At 39.5% G+C, this 19,964-nt stretch overlaps 1 protein-coding gene across 3 annotated transcripts in view; it reads left to right on the top strand.

The window, feature by feature from the left end:
* The first annotated feature begins 4,664 nt into the window (after window positions 1-4,664).
* The window catches only part of crtc3 (CREB regulated transcription coactivator 3), a 61,292-nt gene continuing 45,992 nt past the window's right edge, over window positions 4,665-19,964 (top strand). For 2 of the 3 annotated variants that reach the window (XM_012958945.2, XM_031897898.1), the window contains exons 1-2: window positions 4,671-5,271; window positions 15,128-15,238. In XM_012958945.2, coding sequence (XP_012814399.1) covers window positions 5,140-5,271; window positions 15,128-15,238 — 243 coding nt within the window. In that variant the 5' untranslated portion in view covers window positions 4,671-5,139. Of the gene's footprint in view, window positions 5,272-15,127; window positions 15,239-19,964 lie in introns of all 3 variants that reach the window. The other variant, NM_001078695.1, reaches the window with a different exon arrangement.

Raw genomic sequence — 19,964 nt, 5'->3', positions numbered from 1 at the left:
GAATGATTTGCTTATAATGGAGTCTATGGGAGATGGCCTTCCTGTAATTCTGAACTTTCTGGATAATGGGATTTAGTAGTGGCTGAGACTATATAGATTAATATTAACATTATTAACAGATATTTATAAAGCGCCAACATATTCCAAAGCACAGTACAATAAGGTTTATACACAGGACATACAGAATTACATACTAAGCAGCCAATAGCAGATATAAAAGGTAAGAGGTCACTGTCTATAATGTGCTTCCTATTACAAAATATAAAGATATTAAAACTCACCAAGGAGATCAATAATAACATATGTGCACAATGGTTTTATGTAGCCTTGTGCAGGAAACTTTAAACCACCTTGGAAAATGAAGCGATGCATATGGTTTCCCACCGATGATTCACTTTATTCCTGGAAGGCATTCGGCGGAGATTTGTCATCTATGGTAACCCTGCATGCTACCATGACCAGCAGGTGGAGCCGTTGTTATAAAATTCATTATATTGGTATCTAGTAGAATTAAGTCTAAAACAACTGGACTTTTCTGAGTTTTTCTTGAAAACGTTTCACCACTCATACGAGTGGCTTCTTCAGTTCAAATTCCCCTAACACTTTCTTATTTACACTATATGTCTGTATCCTGCCAGTTACCATCTTGGATTTTGTTAGGAGTGTCAGTGGGCTCTGGGCAGCTGTTGAGAGGCTAAGCTTAGGGATGATCGCAAATCAAGCAGAAAATTAGGTTTGATGTCATAGAAGCTGATGCTACAGGGCTGATTATTAAATTCTGATGCAAATTTCACTGGTTTTTCAGCTGCTGTGTAATGGGAGTCTGAATTAATTAATAATCCACCTTGTATTTTGAATTTTATATTCTTTATATGCAGTATATGTTAGTCCCTAAGCTCAGGTAAGTGACAGCATACATACCTTGCAGTAGCAGCCATTTACCCATAGTTCCAAGAATATCTATGACAGAAAGGTCTTAAGGTACCCATACACGTGAATATCCGCTCGCTTGACGACCCGCCCTACAGGTGGACGATATCGGGGAACATGTAGACTAATTAATAATATAATAGATAATTATAATGGCGGCAGTGGGGCAGTCGGTTTGGGGAACGCATCAACGAGCCGATGCGGTCCCCAATCTGACTAAATCTTTTAACCTGCCCGATCGATATCTGACCAATTTCAGGCCAGATATCTACTACCATCAAGAGTTTAAATACCGGGGAATTCCCTACCAGTCATTTGAACTGAAGAAGCCACTCGGATGAGTGGTGAAACGTTTTCAAGAAAAACTCAGAAAAGTCCAGTTGTTTTAGACTTAATTCTACTAGATACTGTATATCATGACCTGGATGAATGAGAATCTTCATAGACATTATATTGGTAGTTAATAAAAATGTAAATAGCCTTTAAACAAAAAAAAAATATGTAAATTGATAAAGTGCTTAAAAAAAGCACCCTCATTGATTTTACAAACATAATTGTTCATAATATATACATTTTAGGGAGCTATAATAAAAGATTATTGAACTCTGAGGTGACTTCTTATATCCCCTTGTTATAAAGTAGGGGTATTTTTTGTATAATACACCACAAGCCATGAATATCCTGTAAATCTTTATAAATGGTGTTTAGTGATGTAATTTGAACACATCACTCATTGGAACAGGTATTATGATAAATAATGTACCCTCCTGTTGTAAAATGTGAAGTCACGTTTGGCCTTGTGCAATTATATGGTCATAGAACACCCTTGTGACTTTTAATATCTTTACATTTTATTATGGGGGGGGGGTACATTCTTTTCTATATAAGCAACAGTAATAGATTACATCAAGCAGCACAGAATTCATCAAGAGATTACAATTTTAACCAATTATATTTTAATTATAGTTTAATTCTAGACAGCATAGTGTGCAGGGGATTGTATTGAGAGCCCTTACATATCTTTTTTTTTTTTTATATGTTTGAGAAGCACGTTTGCACCTACATGCATGAGTACTGATTGCATTTTATTCTGCCTGGCTAAAGGTGTGCTGCACAGAGTACACTGATGTAAGGGTGCCCTACCAGGGCTCCCCAGCATGTTCTGCCCACACACACACACTGCTCACTAGCAACAAATAAATCACATAGGTTGTTCTGCACAGACACCAATATTAGACTGCACTGCTAGATTAAGACTCCCTGCATTTGTGGTTTGACTAGTGTAGCTCCTAACATTTTTCTTTCATTGATGTGGTAAGAATGGCAATAAGGGGAACAAATAGTCCTCAGGTTCACACCAGGATTTGATCAATTCAATCCACCCCACCCTTGGTTTTGGCCTCCTTAGTCAAGACCACAAAAAAGCACTGGCACTCAAAGCTGCAAAAATGGGACAAGCCCTATAAAAATCTTTAATGCGGAGGTGCAACGTTTCGGGGCACAACAACCCCTTTATAATGCTTGATAAAGGGGTTGTTGTGCCCCGAAACATTGCACCTCCGCATTAAAGATTTTTATAGGGCTTGTCCCATTTTTGCAGCTTTGAGTGCCAGTGCTTTTTTGTGGCTATTGGAATTTGGGAGGGTGCCGATCCCTCCAAGCAGTGTGCACCGAGCGGTAATTTTTTGGAGAGCTAAGGGTGTGCGGGTAGGATCTCCTGTTCTTCTCCTTAGTCAAGACCCCAGCTCTCCCTAACATTTAATCACAGCCCTTGTATTCACTCTGACCCTCATGCTCTTCCAGATATTCAAATTTCCTAGATATCTGATCTCCCTTGCTCATGTGTGAGGTTTTAATTGGTGTTTGATCCCATCAGGCCCACTTCCCCCCCCCCCCCATCTCTCAGAGCTCCAAGGTAACAGCTTTGCTCCACCCTGCTTGATGCCCTAGGGCACCCCTTGCCAAGCACTTAACCAGTCAGTTTCCTTTTGCCTTCTCTCCTTGCCTCTGGGCAAAATCTTTCCTGAGCAATTCAAACGATTATCTTATATCAGTGCTAATTATTCCTACCGGGTTATGCAGGCTTTCTTTCTGAGTCAGTGCCATGCCATTTCATTCACATTCCCTGGCACTTTTCATATGCTGAAGTCTCAAGAGGCCAATATTCTGCCAATCTATGTGCCATTGTGTTCTTAAGATTTTACAAGTAAAATGCAGGTACAGTGGCCCTTTTATGCACTGATGCTTTATTCAAGGGAACTGTGAACTCCTTGAGAAGCACAACAACCTACCTGCTCGGCACCTGGAGGTGGAACAAGGCATGTGATCCCAGATATCCATCTGGCTATCTCCTCAGCAAAACACAGAGTTTCTCTTTCTATGCTATTTACCTTACACCTCATCTATGTAAATAGCTAAATGAATCACTGTAACATACCAAAAAATGCTGCACACTTCCAACATAAACCAGATCATCCCCAGACTTTAACACAATGTGCCCAGATCCTACGCTATCCAAGTAAGCAGCAAGCAACCATTCGAGTATGACTGTGCGTATGTGGGATCACTCACTGTGTGATAATTCTAAATAATACTTTGCAATCAAAGCATGATTTTCAATTACATACAGGTTATGGAGTAATTATTCTCTAACAGTCATGTAATCTGGTAATTACTGTTACTGCCTAATTGAATTGCTAAGAGTTGCACACACCGCAGGGCTCATTGCTGATCACAGTACATAGAAGGCAGTCCATTCAGTGTGCAGAGCAACAGAGAAGTAATAACTATTAGGCTATGGAGATGTTTGCTATGCTTCATTCTGAGGGCATGATGGTGGGATATATGAATACCAGGGGGCACCCGTTGATGAGCAGTGTGTGAATGAAGTTGTTACTATAGAGAACTAACTCCATATCACCAAGGATATGATGATCCAATCATGACATATTTAAGACTGCACATACCACATTGCTGTGAATAATGGACACATAGAATAAGCTCAGTGACAGTAGTGGGGGGCTAAGTACAAAGTCTCTGTGGAGCCCCATTATAAGCCAGCCAGCATCTCTTTAATTTGTATTTAATTACAAACCCAAACAGACATAGCAGCCCTAATATGTCTATGTCATTTCCTTGTTATTAGTATTGACTTCTAGAACATTATTGCTGATTAGTCAGTGGCACCAAGTCAGAATAGGCCCTGGCATTTAAGTACACAGAGGCCCAAACAGCCCCCTAGAGACCCCACAAACATAAAGTATTTGCCATAAACTAGATTCTGCGGGACGCCATTAGAATCCAACAAGCTTCCCTCGAACCTCCCCATGAAAACATTGGGCTCCCTGTGGGCGCAGACAGTTGCAGTTCAACAAGAGCGGCTAGGCAGGCTAGCCCTCATACAGCGCGTTACTGACACTGCCCATATCCTGCCTATATACACAATCCCACACTCACACCCCTTCCAGTACATAAACTGAGAGCAGCGGCTCTATGAGAACCCATATTGTCACACACCCACTTCGTCCCCCACTACGGGTACACCTGAGCACGCAGCTCATAGGAACAACTCAGCACTCGCAGTTTGACTGACTAGAACCCCACTCCTTTACACAGGAGGCGGGGCTCGTACTCCCAGCGCTAAGAGGGCGGCCGGGGGAGGTGCCAATGTCTGGGGGAGGGGACTATGTGGGGACAGTGCAGGGCGGGGAGTTTTCTGAAGCTGTTAGTGGCGTGCCAGCGTTTGGGGAGGAGACTACCCGGTTAGGGGCTGTCTCTTGTCGCCAGTGTGTGGGGGCGGATACTATCCGGGGAGGGCCTGTGCTCCTGGGGGAGGCTGAGTGGGCGGCGCTCAGTTCCAGGCCTGAGTTCTGCTGTCAGGAAGTGGCTGTGCGCTCGGACCCGCCGGACGTTTGACTTTAGAAGGGACCGGATTGTACCGAAGGGGGAGGTTCTGTAGTTGTGGCCGCTAGGGGATTTGTTCATCCCGGATGGCTGTGTTGTACCAGTGGGGCGGCAGCAGGCCGGGCCTCTCCTGAGCCTTCCCTAGCGCTCCCCTGAGCCAGGGGGCAGCAGCTGGACCCCCATGACGGGCTGAGCGGTGTCGGTCCCGCAGGGACTGTAGGAAGTGCGAGTCACCACCGGACTCCCCTCCCCTAACTTCTCCCCGAAGTATCCCTTCTCCCCAGGGAGAGGAACCCGAGCTGCGCCATGGCTGCCACCCCGGCCGCCAGCGGTTCCAACCCGAGGAAATTCAGCGAGAAGATCGCACTGCACAACCAGAAGCAGGCCGAGGAAACGCGCGCTTTCGACGAGCTCATGTCAGATCTGACTGTGTCCCGGGTAAGGAGCGCTGCCCTACTGACAGCTGCGGGGGTGGTGGGGGAGGAACCTGGCCTTAGCCTGCTGCTGCTGCTGAACTACAGCTCCCAGCATTCCCCCGCATCGAGACTGATGGGAACTGTAGTGCAACAACAGCTGTAAGGCCGCAATGCCCATTTAAAAAGTTCTCCAGGGGCAAAGTGTCCTAGATAAACACTAGAAAGGATTAGTAACCCATGCAAAACCAAACTCCCAGCATCCTCTATCAGCCTTTTGTATTAGAAAACAAATTCTGGCGTGTCTCATAAAGACATCATTGTAGTTTGGGAACATGGACCCTTTCATGTTTTTGCTGCATAGTTGTGTTTCCTGAACTGTGGGAAACAGGGGGTTAAAGTGCAACCCTGCTGCTGACATTGATAAGTAAGGAAGGGTCACGCTGGCTAGAATGACAGTTTGCAGGGTTGAAGTCTGACACTTTGTATTTGCCAGTAGTGATGATGAAATCACAGGTTTGTATGTTACAGTATCAGTACCTGATGCGCTGATATATATATATGTGTGTGTGAGTACAGTGCTGTTCCCATACACAGTTCCTAGAGAGAGGCTTCCATCACACACAAACACTAGCTGTAGGCATGACGCTGGGGCCATGTGTGTTGATACGAGCTGCTTGGCATCTTTCCAGTACACATGACTTCCTTGTATATGTGAATGTGACCAGCAGATTCATCATGCAGCGTGCAGAGATTGCATGGCAGCCTTACCCTGGAACTGCTGTAAGAATTATTGTGGGGCCACAGCTGCCCTTGGGAGGGGGGTGCATAGAATACCCCTGTAGTTCAGCATCTACTTTACTGGGAGAACTAACCCTTGAGAGTAATGGCAGTGGCAATGAGCACTTTGTAGGCCTTTCACTGGCAAGTCTTGAACAGAATCACTCTTTGTTTACTTGCCCTTTGTGTATATCCTTTTGAAAAACTTTGTGCGGATTAGCCGACTGTTCAGCCAGGAGAGATCTGATATAGATGTGGCTGGTTCACAGGTTTAGATTTCATGAAGTTTTGAATATTGCACTTGATGGTTATATATACAGTGTGCTTTTGGGGTTCCTGTGTGCCATGGGATGAAATTATAGCTTCTCATTGGTTATTACTCCTCATGTACCTTGCTGATTATGGTAATCTTCCCAGTGGCCTTGCAACCACCCCCTGTTTCTGTAACACCAAAAAAATCATTTAATCTGCGATACAACTGATTTCTGTGGTGTGTATGTAATAGCCTTTTCTTTAAAGTAGAAACCCTGTTTTGTGTAGCAGTGGATTTGCTATTGCTGTATTCAGCCATCATTTGCCTAATGTTCTATAAAATTGGGTCCCCATATGTTCCAGTAACATTTCAGCATGCATTGACCCTTAATTTTATGTTAGAGGTTGCTAGGAGTTGTAATCTAACTAGATTTTGGGGCCCACGTTGTGAAAACTTTAATAAAAACACCAACCATATCAATCTGTCTTGAATGAGGCTGTTTAATTTTCCTCACCAACCTATACACTAAAGCAACACCTGTTTTGTTGCTTTCTCCAATATACAATTTAAAGGGATAATTCCCCATAATTATGATTTAGACAGCACTATAATGAGACAATATGCAGTTGATCTTCAATTATTGTGTTATTCATTTTTTCTGTTTAGCAGCTCTTCGGTTTCAGAATTTCAGCAACATGTGGTTGCTGATTTGAGAGAATTTACCCTGGAAACCAGCCAGTAGTTTAAAAGATTGCCTGGCAAAAGAATAGGCGAGGGTCAGAATAGAAAGATAAGTAAAAAAAACTATAAATAACAAAATTGTAGCCAGGGCAATAGAGTTTTGGCTGCCAGGGTCAGTGACCCCAACAACCAAGCAGCTTTTTAAAGTGGAGGCTGTAAAGGCAGAATAGAAAAGGCAAGCTAAAAGTTGCTAAGGACATGCTATTCTGTAAAAGTCCACTTAAAGGTGAACTACCCCTTTTATTATTATTTTGTCCTCATTCACAATGTCCTTCGTGTTGCTGCACATACAATATGTTTACTATCCTCTTACTGGAACCTCCTTCAGCCACATCCATGACTTCTCCAGTGTTGCAGCCAAACATGACCATCTATTATCCCAACCAGTTCTTCTGACCCTAATCAAGTTCTAAGCACTGTTTTAGCAGGTCCATGACACCATGTGGAAATACTTTGTATCCAATAACATTAACTTTATTAACTTTATTTGTTTGTCCTGCAGCTTACCAGTGAGATAATTTTGTGGCAGCAACAGTCCTATTTTATATATGAGTTTTCCATCCTATACAGAGAACCACTTGGCATATTTTGGGCTGATAATGCACACTTCAAACATTTTCAAGCCAAAATCTTTTCCTTGTGCACAGTGACAGGTGTTGTAACCTAATAACATTTGACCTTTGCTTATCAGCACTAAGTACGAAAGCCTCTGGATTCTATACAGCTATTTGTTACCTACCCTACAATAAGGTTAGCAGGGTAAGGTTACCAGATCATTTGAAAATTCAGGAACTAGCAAATGCATGTTGCAGGGTTGGTTGCATTTAAATCATTGCCAGCAGTGCAGCCCTTCTAGCTGGATTATCTAGATGTGTCCCTGAATTGCCTCTATTGCCACAATGCTGACAGTTAATGCCTGGGAAATTCGCCATATGTTCCAGGTAACAGGCAATCAGCTGAAAAGTGATGATGCAAGTGCGGGTGAGGTGATTTCAAAGTTAGTCTACAGGGCACAGTTTTAGTACCACATTTTTTTGGTTACCTTATGTGCTTGAGTTGTTCACCTTTAAAATAACTTTTAGTATGATGTAGAGAGTGTTATTATGAGACAAAATGCAATCGGTCTTCATTTTGTATTATTTGGGTTTTTTTTGTTTAGCAGCTCTCCAGTTTGGAATTTCAGCAGCTATATTGTTGCTAGGATCCATTAACCTAGCAACCAGGCAGTGGTTTGAAAAAAAGACTGGAATATGAATAGAGTTTTTGCCTGCTGGGTCAGTGACCCCCCTTTGATAGTTAGAAAGAGTCAAATGAAAAAGGCAAATAATTAAAAATATATAAAAGATAAAATATGAAGACCGATTGAAAAGTTGCTAGGCCATTCTATAACATACAAAAAGTTAATGTGAAGGTGAACCACCCCTTTTACAGTACAGTGAATGCATTTCTTAAATGCATGTCATTTAAAATTATATGGGTACCTCAGTACAAATTGTCTTAGTTTGATTGGTGAGTCCATCTTATAGAATCTGTGCCACCATTCACAGCTGGGTGGCCGATCCTATGTACAATGCCAGGCAGAGCTCTCTTGTCTTCGGCTTTACTGTGGTGTGTGTATTGCTGTCAGTGCTTGTCATTTTCACTCAGTAAGGTACAGTAATGCAGGAAATGCTGGCCAAATGTAAATAATGATAACAATAATCATTTCCATAACGATACACTGTGGACAAGGGACCCCATACCTGTGCCATATGTAGCAGCTTTCTGAGTTCAGATAAATACTTAAGTCTAAACCAAAACATTCTTTTAATTATTTTTGGATTTGTGCATTGTTGTCAACCATTTTCCGAATAACAGAAGGCATTTGCTCATAAAAGTTAACGTTTTAATTAATTAGCAATAAAACTTATATTTTTGACAAGGGATTCTATATTCAACACATTTTGTTATATATCTGATCTTGTTATATATCATTTTGTACCTCATTGAGATGTCCCATGGGAAACTAAGCCATTCAGGAGCTGGAAAAAACTAGTAACGTACAGTTTCAACACATTCTTCAGTTCTTTAAAGGGATTATATATAATTTAAATAAGTCAGTGGATCTGAGGAATGGTCTAAGACTGGTTCCCAACCTTATTTACCTGTGAGCCACATTCAAATGTAAAAAGAGTTAGGGAGGAAGACAAGCATAAAAGAAGTTTCTGGGAATGCCATATAAGGGCTGTGATTGGCTTTTTGGTACCCCTGTGTGGACTGGCAGCCTACAGCACACCTAGTTTTAATACAACCAAAACTTGCCTCTAAGCTGGAAATGTAATTCATCTGGAGCCATACAATGTGCTTGTGGGTCAGACAGTTGTCACTGGCCCCATAGTTCTCTTTAGTTGCATTTATGGCCAGTGGAAATAATATGTACAATATGGAATTAATTTCTGATGTGAGAGTAGTGGATGATTTTTTTTCAGTCCATGGCAGTGTATGAATATTCTTGTTTATTGATATAGCCATGTCAGTTCAAACATCATTCGTTAAACTGATGGCTGTAGTGAGATGTGAATCCTGCTCACACATTGATATAGAGAAGCTCAAGGGAGGCTTGGGGCCAGGGTGTTAATGAGTGTTTGCTGCTGGGTGATGTTAATCTCTGTGCTTAATCAGTCCCTTAGAGTAAGGATCGGGAGCATTGTATTGTCAAGCAATACATACAGTATACCTGTAATATTCTTTTACTCCTACTTACAGCTCGATGTTTCTTAGGCCATGTTGAAATTTGCACAGGCATGTAGACGCTGAGTGGTGGTATGGTGTATTTTCTTTAATTGAGTGCCCTATCACACGCACTGCATGCAAATGCTTGTGGGAAATCATATAGCTGTTATCTCTAGACTTGTAACATTTCTTTTTCCGCTTTACTACTAATGAACTGTTATTGTTTTGCCCTTTGCTGAAAACTTGTCTGATGAGATTCTTTGGTTCAGCAGTGTGAATCCGTTCCACGGCAAAAGATTGGCATGTGCAATAATTAATCTAATTGACTTTCAGTTTAAGTTCTGAATAGGCAAAATGATGAGTTGCTTAGCACCCTGCAATATTGCTTTAACCTTTTCAGCACAATTTATATAGGAACCAACACAAAAGGCCTTTACCCACCCCCAGTTATAGAATTTTCAGTCTTTTGCATAGTCTACATATGCAAGCTTTAAGGCTGCTGCTGGCTCAAATATATTCTAAGGGTAATTGCACTTAAAATGTACTTTAATCATGATGTCCTAGTGTTCTAAAAGAATTTTCAGTTAGTCTTTATTTTTATTTTCAAATTTTCGTTTCTCTGGAGTTTTAACTGCTCTTTGGCAGACAGGAAGCACTTTTCAAGTCGAAATTGAAGATAGAACAGTAGAGGAACAGAAAAAAAGGATAAGCAATAAAAAATAACAATAAAATTGATTCAAGGTCAGTCTGGGTTTTGATTGCCAGGGTCTGTCACCTGGCAACCAGATATCATTTTCGGTTGCATTAGAATACTTTGTGGTTATATGGCTGCAGTTTATCAGTTTATCTTCTGCATAGATATAAAAATTCATCTTTAGGTGGCCATGTAAAATGTAAATGTGTAGCTGGTATCAATAAAGTAACCTTTTTATACATATATAATTAATTCATTTAAAAACACATTTAAACTGCTTATTCTTCACAGGAGAAAATAATTATTTGCAGATTTTGTACCTATTTATATGTGTAATAACATTGCACACTGTTGATGTTACCCAATCCCAAAATGCTATTTGGCCCTTGGAGACCATGAAACATTTATACAGCCTTTTTCTAATTGAAAAACTTGCGTCTCCCTATTGTAAAATATATGGCACGAGGGTGCAGCCAAATGCTTTTATGGAATAGTTCCATAGTGTTAACTGAGGTGACCTCTAGGGACCTGGGTTTGATTTTGACATGGTTGGTATCTGCATGGAGTTTATAAGTTTATATGTTCTCTTTGTGTATGCTTCAGTTTCCTGCAGGACCTTAGACCTTAAGCTCTACCAGAACAGGAACTGATAAGAATGCTAAATAATCACTGTAAAGTGCTGTGTAAAATATGAATCAGCATGTTATGTTCCCTGATATTGTAATGCATTATTTTCCCAATGAAATCAAAACTATTGTTTTCAAGGGAAGTTTACATTGTAATGTGGCAGCTAAGAATTAACCAACGCCATAGTAAATCAATTAGAAAGTAACAATAAATGTGGTATATCCATCTACAAAATTCAGTTGAAAAGCAAAATTGTTCTATGAATATGGGCAGCTTGGCCTCATTTTAGCTGGAAAGGAGGTTGAAAAAAGTGACTAGGGCAAGAGTAGAGTGTGAGTGGGCTGGCTTGTTGCATGTTGGGTCTGTGCAGTAGTGGTTAGAACCAAGTGCTCTATAATTAATAAACACAAGGTGTTTAAGATGTCACGTGAATTAGTGATTTTTTGGCATGAACAATGTAAACCTGGGTTATTAATCCAAAATTACGTGTAGAGAAATTTGGTACAGAAGTCAGAATCTTCCCTTAGGGCGTGAATAAAACGTAATTTGGAGTCAGAGGGATGAGTATAGATTAAAGTATATGACCATGATTCCCTTTTCCCCAGGGGGCTTTAGGACTAGTAAATGATTTAATGACATTTCGGTTCCCTTGTCTGAAAGGGGGAGTATCTTGTTTGTGCTAGTGCTAACTTGGGGAGCTTCACTGAGTAGAGAAATTTCTTTCTTTCTTGTTAATCATTGCAGTTACATAAGTCATTTTACCAACCTTTAATTTTCAGTCTGAATTAAGAAAGCTGAATAAGAATTTTCCTAGTGGATATGGCTATGAGAGTAACAAATGCATTAAGTATACTTGCATAGGACTGCTAAATAACAGTAAACTTGTGCCACTTAATTTTTGCCCCCCAGTGCTTTTAAAGCTGATTTTCTCTTGGCCACTGGCCCTGACCATTCATTACCAAACCTAAGACAAACATATCAGCCACCTGGGGCTTAGCATAAATATGAAAATAAAGACTTAGAAGAGGAAGGCTGAAGTAAAAGATTAAAAATTTTTAATACTGATAGGTGGTTTAATTAAAATGATATAGCTAGCCATGGCACATGAGTTTATTAAAATGAATCAGTATTTAATACTTAATCAGTTACCCTTTTAACTTAGAAATAATTAACTTTTTTTATTGTCTATAGTGATATTGCAACCATACAACCTGTTGAAAAAGCCTTTTGTACATTACACTACATTCTACTTTAAGATTTGTCTTGGTCCTTCTCAACTTTTCCTAAATGCAGCTTGTTATTTACTGCCTCCTGACTCTCCTGTACCCCATATTTAACAAGAGAATGTTTGCAATTTTAAGTCCTTCAGCTTTCTTACTGTCTGCCAGTGGGAAATCTTCAAGGCTTGTACAACCAGGGCTTACAAATGTCTCTCAAAGTAAAGATTTGCACTCAGAGAAGTTTTACTAGCATCTCTTTTTATTTTGTATTTATTATTTATTAAATCAAAAGTTTGTTTCACTGACCTCAAGATCTTGAGAAAGGTCAGGAATACAAAGTAGAAGCAAACACACTTGTATATTGGTTAAGAGTCCCATGAGTTCTGTGTTTGTATGTCTTAACTTCATTTTTCATTCCAAGTTACATTTATAGAATTTTTATTGGGAAATCCATTATCCAGAAGTCTCCAGGTGGAGAAATGCAATTTCCCCTTATGAACTGATAATTCTTTATTATTGACTGATTTACTTTTTTTCTGTAATAAAGTAAAAGTACTTAGTAATTGACTTAAAAGGACCAATAATGATATTAATAGGCCATCATTTATTCTTTAAATATTTTTTTTTTATTTCTTGGCAACAAATCTTATACTTTATATAAGAAAGATGTATGGCATTTTTCCCTGTGTATCTTCCTATGTAATGCTAATAGCACACAGCCTCTGCTGCCATCAGGGACAAACCAGGGGTGGTCAGCATACTCTCTTGGTTCTGTTTCTGGAGCAAAATACAATTTTTATTAATGTAGGGTAAAAGTGCACTATATGCACAGTTTATTAATATATTTAGTGTTACTGCTCATTTATTTAAGCTAAATGAAATCCTTGTTAAAGGCATTCTGTTCTTCAGGATTTCTGTAGAACTGGCATGTTATGTAGTGATGATCATTATTTACATGAAATAAATAAGAAACAGCTTACAATCTAAGGTTCTTATCACATTTACACTACACACAAATACAATAGGGTCAGTTTCATCAGGAATTGGTTACCTGCCCTTATATTTTTGAGCTGTAAGAGGAATCCCAAGTACCTGGAGTAAATTAGTACAGGCATGGGAGGAGCATAGAAAAGCAGAGTCAAAATAAAACCCAGAAGCAACTAATTAGCAAACTTCAAGATTGCAAAAATGCCAAAATGATGAGGTGTTAAACAATAGTATTAGGTAGTATTTAACTGGAGTCATTTGGTTGCCATTTTGGGGCATGCTGGCCTGCTGGGGATTTTATTTGCTTTCCTCTAGGTCATTTTGTATATTATTTTGGAATATAGATATTGGTGAATGTAATAAAGGAACTGCCACTGTAAAGAAAATTTAGTATGAGCTTAATCTCTTAGAAATAAGAACTCTCTAAATACCATCAATTAATCAGTCTGTCCTATTTCTGAAAGTTACTCTTTAGTATCCCCCCTTGTAGAAATCTATCTCTCTACATTCTGCATTTGGAGTTAGGTTTTCATGCCCCCTTTGCCTAGATCATGTATTAGAACTTTAAAACAACCAACTCTGACACAAAGCTGCACGTAAAGAAACAGATTGCTGAGAGGGGCGTAGTAAACTGTAACTGTACAAAATGTTTGATTATATTTATAAAGTTTCCATGTGATGACGCTTTTTAAAATTTTCATTTTGTTATGGTTACCTTCAAATATTTTATTTTTAGGCCAAAATCTATTATGCTATAAGTTAGCTTACTTGTCTTTACTAAAATACATGTCCTGTAGCAGTTACTGTTATACCAAAAAACGTAGCTAAGGCTTGATCTCTGTATTTAAAAAAAAAAAAATAGGGCCTCAATGGTTCACTTTTTTTGTAGCATTAGGCTAATTTCTCACAGAGTGATTTAGTCGCTCGCTATAGATCTCTGCCATCGTGGATGGCTAATAGCCCCAAAATGCTTTTGCACCGTCAACAGCGGCAATCACCAGTGGAAAGGCTTACGCATTGCTTGGTTTTCCAAAGTCGCGCAAAGTTTGCTCTTGCAGGCAACTTTGCAGGAAATTTAACTAGTCAGCTGTTTGAAAACAAACCTGATTGGTAGCTTTGGGTTATTGGACTAGGGTAAACATCTTTCTTTCTTTCTTTTTTTTTTTTTCTCTTACATTAGCTTTTAAAAAAAATATTTTGGCACCAATTTCAAGGGGTCACTAACTAACTAAAAAATGAAAAATACAAACTGAGCTATTTATGTTGTTTGAATTTTCAAAATATATTATTTCAAGCAGAAGCACTGATTTATATTTATTATATGTGCTATCAGCTCTGCTGTCTCCAGTCATTTCTTGGTTGTCTGCACAAAACCCATATACAGGTTTAAAATTAAAGAACAGATATAACAATTTAAAAACATTTTTTATAGAAATTATACAGATCTTTCAAAATAACAGAGAAATTGATTTAATGTTCAAGCAATTTGAGGTATTTTCACTTCCAGTCGTTGCAGCAGCACACTAGCATTAGCAATCTAAGCCATCAAGCATCTGAACTGATCTTACATTTCCCTCATGGAGCATTTATTGCCTAGAAACACTGGCTGGAGCAATTTGGCCAATAAAAATGTACATGTGCCACTATATACTGCTTCCTATTGATGATTATTGAAATCAGTGGGGAGCAGACAAATTGTGTCATTACCCTGTGTTATTGCATTTGTGAGCTGTTAACTGTATATTTGCTGTTCTTAATTTAAATGCTGGTCTAATATTCAGTAATTAGCAAAAGGGAAATTTATGGTATTGCATTTAGTTAGAAACCTGTGTATAAAGCCTGTCCATTATTTCTGTCTGTTTTACAGGTCCAGTTCCAAAAGCTGCAACAGTTGCGACTTGCACAGTCTAGGGCTCAGTATTATGGCGGCTCTCTGCCAAATGTCAACCAGATCAGCAGCAGCCCGACCGATTTCCAGGTAAGTTTTTAAACCGGTAAAGGAACGTGTGGCTCTTCAGGTGGTGGGTTTCTACAGCTCACAAAATCCATAGTTCATCAACCCCTAAAAATTTGCAGGTTGCTATTTTTACATTTAGTGACTTCATGGGGATATCCTTGTCTCATGTTTGAGACAAGAAATGAGCACTGGGAAATAGTAACAGCTGGTTTGTAAAAGACAAATAAAAAATAATTGTATATTTTAACACTATGTGGGAAAATGTGGAATATTTTACTACAAAAATAAATGGAAGAAGTAATGAGAGCATGCAGTCAGACTGGTTAACAAATCATAAAACACATTATGAGTGTCATATTGTGCTGAAGCCATTGGCTGCATTACAAAGATGAAAGCAGTTATGGAAAACAATCCTACATTTGTTTCTTTTCATTAGAGGAAAGGCAAGATGCTTCACCATTGAGGGGTTGCAGGACTAATCCCCTTGTCTTCTGATGAACATTTCATAATTGCTGTGAAACTCACATAATCAACTCTTTCCAGATAAATAACCCTTTTAGAGCACACACATTTGTAGTCGAAACGTAGCCACAGGGTCAGTCTATCATAAGTGGCCTGCCTAAAGCTCACACGTGATTGCTAAATAATAGGGCATTTCAGCTGTACTAGCACATCTCTTAGGCAGTGTGACTGCCCATTTTGTCTATTTTCTGCGTGGTGTCTTGGTTTTTATTTTATTTGTTGTATTCATCTATTACATGTACTGGTTGTTGTCCAATAATGACTATGAAGTTTTTGTCCCATTAATGTTTACTTAGTATTTTCTTGCTCAGAATCAGTCATCAGTAACAGTTGATAATCTAACCCACTGGTGAGCCTTTTCCTTCTATTCAGTGATATAATTAGTTCTAGGTGTAAAGCTGGCCATACATTATAATGTGCAGATCTTTCACCGATATCCCTACTTTGAAATCATAATTGTCGCAATGTAGAATCAGATCGGCAAATGGATCAACACACAGATGTGACCCTCTATCTGACTGGAGAATCAAATCTGCCCGATCGACATGTGGCTGATCTTTGGCCAGATATCCGTTGTTTAGGGCCTTTGGCTGGCGCTATACATGGGCCAATAGACTGCAGACTTGGTCCAGAAGGACATACTCGGCTACTCTTATCTCCCTGTGTATGGCCACCATAAAAATCACTTTAACATTAAACATGCATAAGCAATGGTCCCACAATTCATATTATTATTGTGCTGGGCCAAAGAAAGGTGCCTTGTTTACCCAAGTCATTTTTAGTTGATGAATAACGGCATGATCAAAACATTGCAAATAGTAGTATCTGCAGTGGAAAAAAAATTTGTGCCAAGTTAAAACGTTTGCTAATATAGCAATCCAACATTTGCAACCAGGCATATATAAACCTAATTTCCAATAATGCAAGAAGCAAGGTTCTCTGATGCACAGAAAGGTAATATACAGAGAATAACCTTTATTTTTGTAACACTAAATGGTAACTGAAATCCAGGTGCAGCACTGAGCAATGGGAAATATACACAATATATGTTCTTGTCCAAGATTAGATGGTGACACATCAGAGGTCGCCTTTTTTTTCCAAGAACTTGCATCTGGGCTAGTTAATATAATAATGATAAAAAATGCGTGGGAGAGCATTTGAAACATCTGCAAAAAACACGAAGCTGGGGAAACTAGAAGCACAACATCTCCCACTGCCTCTTGAAAGAATGATATAGGAATGAAAAACAAACTTTTAAGGGTTTCATTAAATAATGTCCAGTAACCTTAAAGGTTGCTAAGGCTTCACTTCTTTAATGTTTAAATTTCACAGTTCCCCAAGTGATTTCATACTGACTTTTTACCTGCAACTTCATGTTAGTTGTCTGTGCCTTTTTGGACAGGTTCAAGCCTGTATACACTAAGAAGCCCCTAGAACAGCAGCCCAATTCTAACACCTATGAGTATTAAGTCATGCTTATATGGCTCCAAAATATACACATCTCTATTTTATGTTTGTTATATAGCACAGCAGCTGAAGAATTACTTCCACTGTATGTGCAAGACTTTCCACAGTGGATTTGTGTGCTGAGCATGCCCTTGGTTTCAGATGCATCTTTAACCCTGAGTAAATCCCATGCAAGCTTGGGCAGAACATACAAACTCCTTGCTTATACTGGAATCAAACTTGTGACCCCAAAAGCCAGCAGTGTCCACTATTGAGCCACCATTCATTAGTTTCACATGGAATTGCATCCAGTTTTTATATGTTAGTTTGTTTTCCTTCCAAATTGTCCCCTGATAGAGATGTGATTCATTTGCTATGCTGGGTTGCACATTTGCAGCCAGCAGCTGAGTTGCAGTCATCAAAAATATATTTAATCTTTCATCTACTTCATGGTGCCATGCATAATAGATTAGAACCTTGAATTCACACTTCTCTGGAGACAAGCATTAGAATGCAGAACTTGCAGAAAAGTGTACATTCAGGGAAAATGGGTTAATGGGGTGACTTGGGAATAGTGTATAGGGAGTGGGAAAATGATAAAATTAAATCTCAGGTTGAATCACGTGAAATCTAGATTTGAATTTAGAAGCAAACATTCCTTTGCTATTTAATTTTTTATTAGTTATTCTATACTTGTTAGGAAAAAATATCTGTCTTTCTGATGTTTGTGATTTTTTTTATAAAGGGATAGGACTTGCAGTACCATTTCTTAGAAATGGAAACCATAGGGAAAGTTATGTTCTAGTGATGTGCAGGTCGAGTTTTTCTTGACCCACTCCCAGCTCGAACCGGACTCTACCCTACCTGGCTAGTCCCCTCTATTTATAGACCCACGTTTGACCTGCCCACCGCTGATGTCACAAAAGGGGGGTTGCAGTGGTACATCTATAAATAAGAGTCGGACAGTGCTCAACCAAAACCCACCCATGAGCGAAAAATGTTGTGCAGAGGTTGGCCCGAACCCACCTGACCCAGGTAAACCCGTGCGTATCGGCCATCCTGCACATCACTATTATGTTCCCGTTCTTCTCCTTAACTGAGCTTCCAGGTTAAAGGAGAACTAAATTCTAACTAAATAAGTAGGCCAGAAATGTTGTGCATTATGTTTTGGGCTTCTGTACCAGCCCAAAGCACCCACAGCCCTTTAGCAGGAAGATCTGTGTCCCCAAATATGCCCCCAATAGCTCCCCATTTCCTTTTCTGCTGATTCACTGCACATGATCTGTGTTGCTGTCACTTACTGAGCTTAGGGACCCCCTCACAATATATAGTGACATTTATATTCTATATACACAGCATAAGGCTGATTAGTATAGATAATTACTACATGACAGCTCTAATTAGCCCTATAGCATCAGCTTATATGACAGGCAAATCTAATTTTTTTGCTTGAAAATTTGCCACAACCCCTAAGCTTAGCTTCTCTGCAGCTGCTTAGAGCATACTAAGCATATGAGTGTCCAAGATGGGGAGCTCGTGTTACAAGTTTATTACAATTTACCATTGTTACAATTTACAAGTTACAATAGTTATTTAGATGCTGATATGTAGGCTGGTGCAGTAAGTACAGTATATAAAATAAGGCATTTGTAGACATATTCATTTTAGGATTTAGTTCTCCTCTAACCCAACTTGTCCTGCCCTTTTGCCAGTATAATTTAGCTGTCTCCACTGTGCCTGTTCCTGTGGGCATCAGGCCTTGCCAACTTGTAAGCAACTGGCAGCGTAAGCCGTTTAAGTTAATATCTGCTTATATGGCCAGCACTTACTCATTTGGTGTAGTGTAAAATCAATTCATACCCCTATAACTAGTTTAAACAGCTTATCTTTAAGCGCTTTTTTATGTAAGGTATTGCATTTAGTTGATGTTGTTCTGCTTAGTAGATTCATTGGTGAATGTATATTTTTGTGTTCCCTGCTTGTTATGATAGCTAAACTTGAAAGTCTTGCCTAAGGGCAGTGATCCCCAACCAGTAGCTTGGGGGCAAGATGTTGCTCACCAACCCCTTGGATGTTGCTTTCAGTGCCCCCAAACCAGGTAGTTATTTTTGAATTCCTGACTTGGGGGCAAGTTTTGGTTGAATAAAAACAAGATTTCCTACCAAATAAAGCCCCCTGTAAGCTGATAGTGTGCATAGAGGCCCCTAATAGCCAATCACAGCCCTTATTTGGCTCCTCCATGAACTTTTATGGTGCTTGTGTTGCTCCCCAAGTCTTTTTACATTTGACTGTGGCTCATGAGTAAGAAAGGTTGGGGATCCCTGCCTAAGCGCAATGCCATATGTATTTGTTGCCTGAGGAACATCTGTAGTGCCACATGGGCATTTTTTCGCAAAAAGCCATGATTGCAACATGTATAGTGTTTTACATGAGATGATTTTAATGGATCTAGATGGGCAAGGTATTTTCCAGCGATTTTGTCTCCTGCAAGACTGCCGATCTCCCATGGGAAACAAATTGCAATCTGTGCCATTGCCCTTAGGCAAGACCTGTACTGCAAGTTGAGCTGTCATAATAGCTAGTGAACACAAAGAAAAATACAAACAAAAATACATTCACCAATCAACATCTCCAGCAGAACAACATCAACTAAATGCAGTGAAGTGATTTTATTCAATATACACTACCCATTATTCAGACTTTTTGCACCCTGAACTTCTGTCTCTACTTCAAAATAATAGTTTGCTGTTCTTCAGTAGCATGCAAAGGGGGCAATGTT

This window comes from Xenopus tropicalis, chromosome 3 (genome assembly GCF_000004195.4).
Source record: "Xenopus tropicalis strain Nigerian chromosome 3, UCB_Xtro_10.0, whole genome shotgun sequence".
NCBI classification, from domain to species: Eukaryota; Metazoa; Chordata; class Amphibia; order Anura; family Pipidae; genus Xenopus; species Xenopus tropicalis.
The sequence above is the reverse complement of the archived record's forward strand: the minus strand, read 5'-3'. Positions and strand labels throughout refer to the sequence as shown.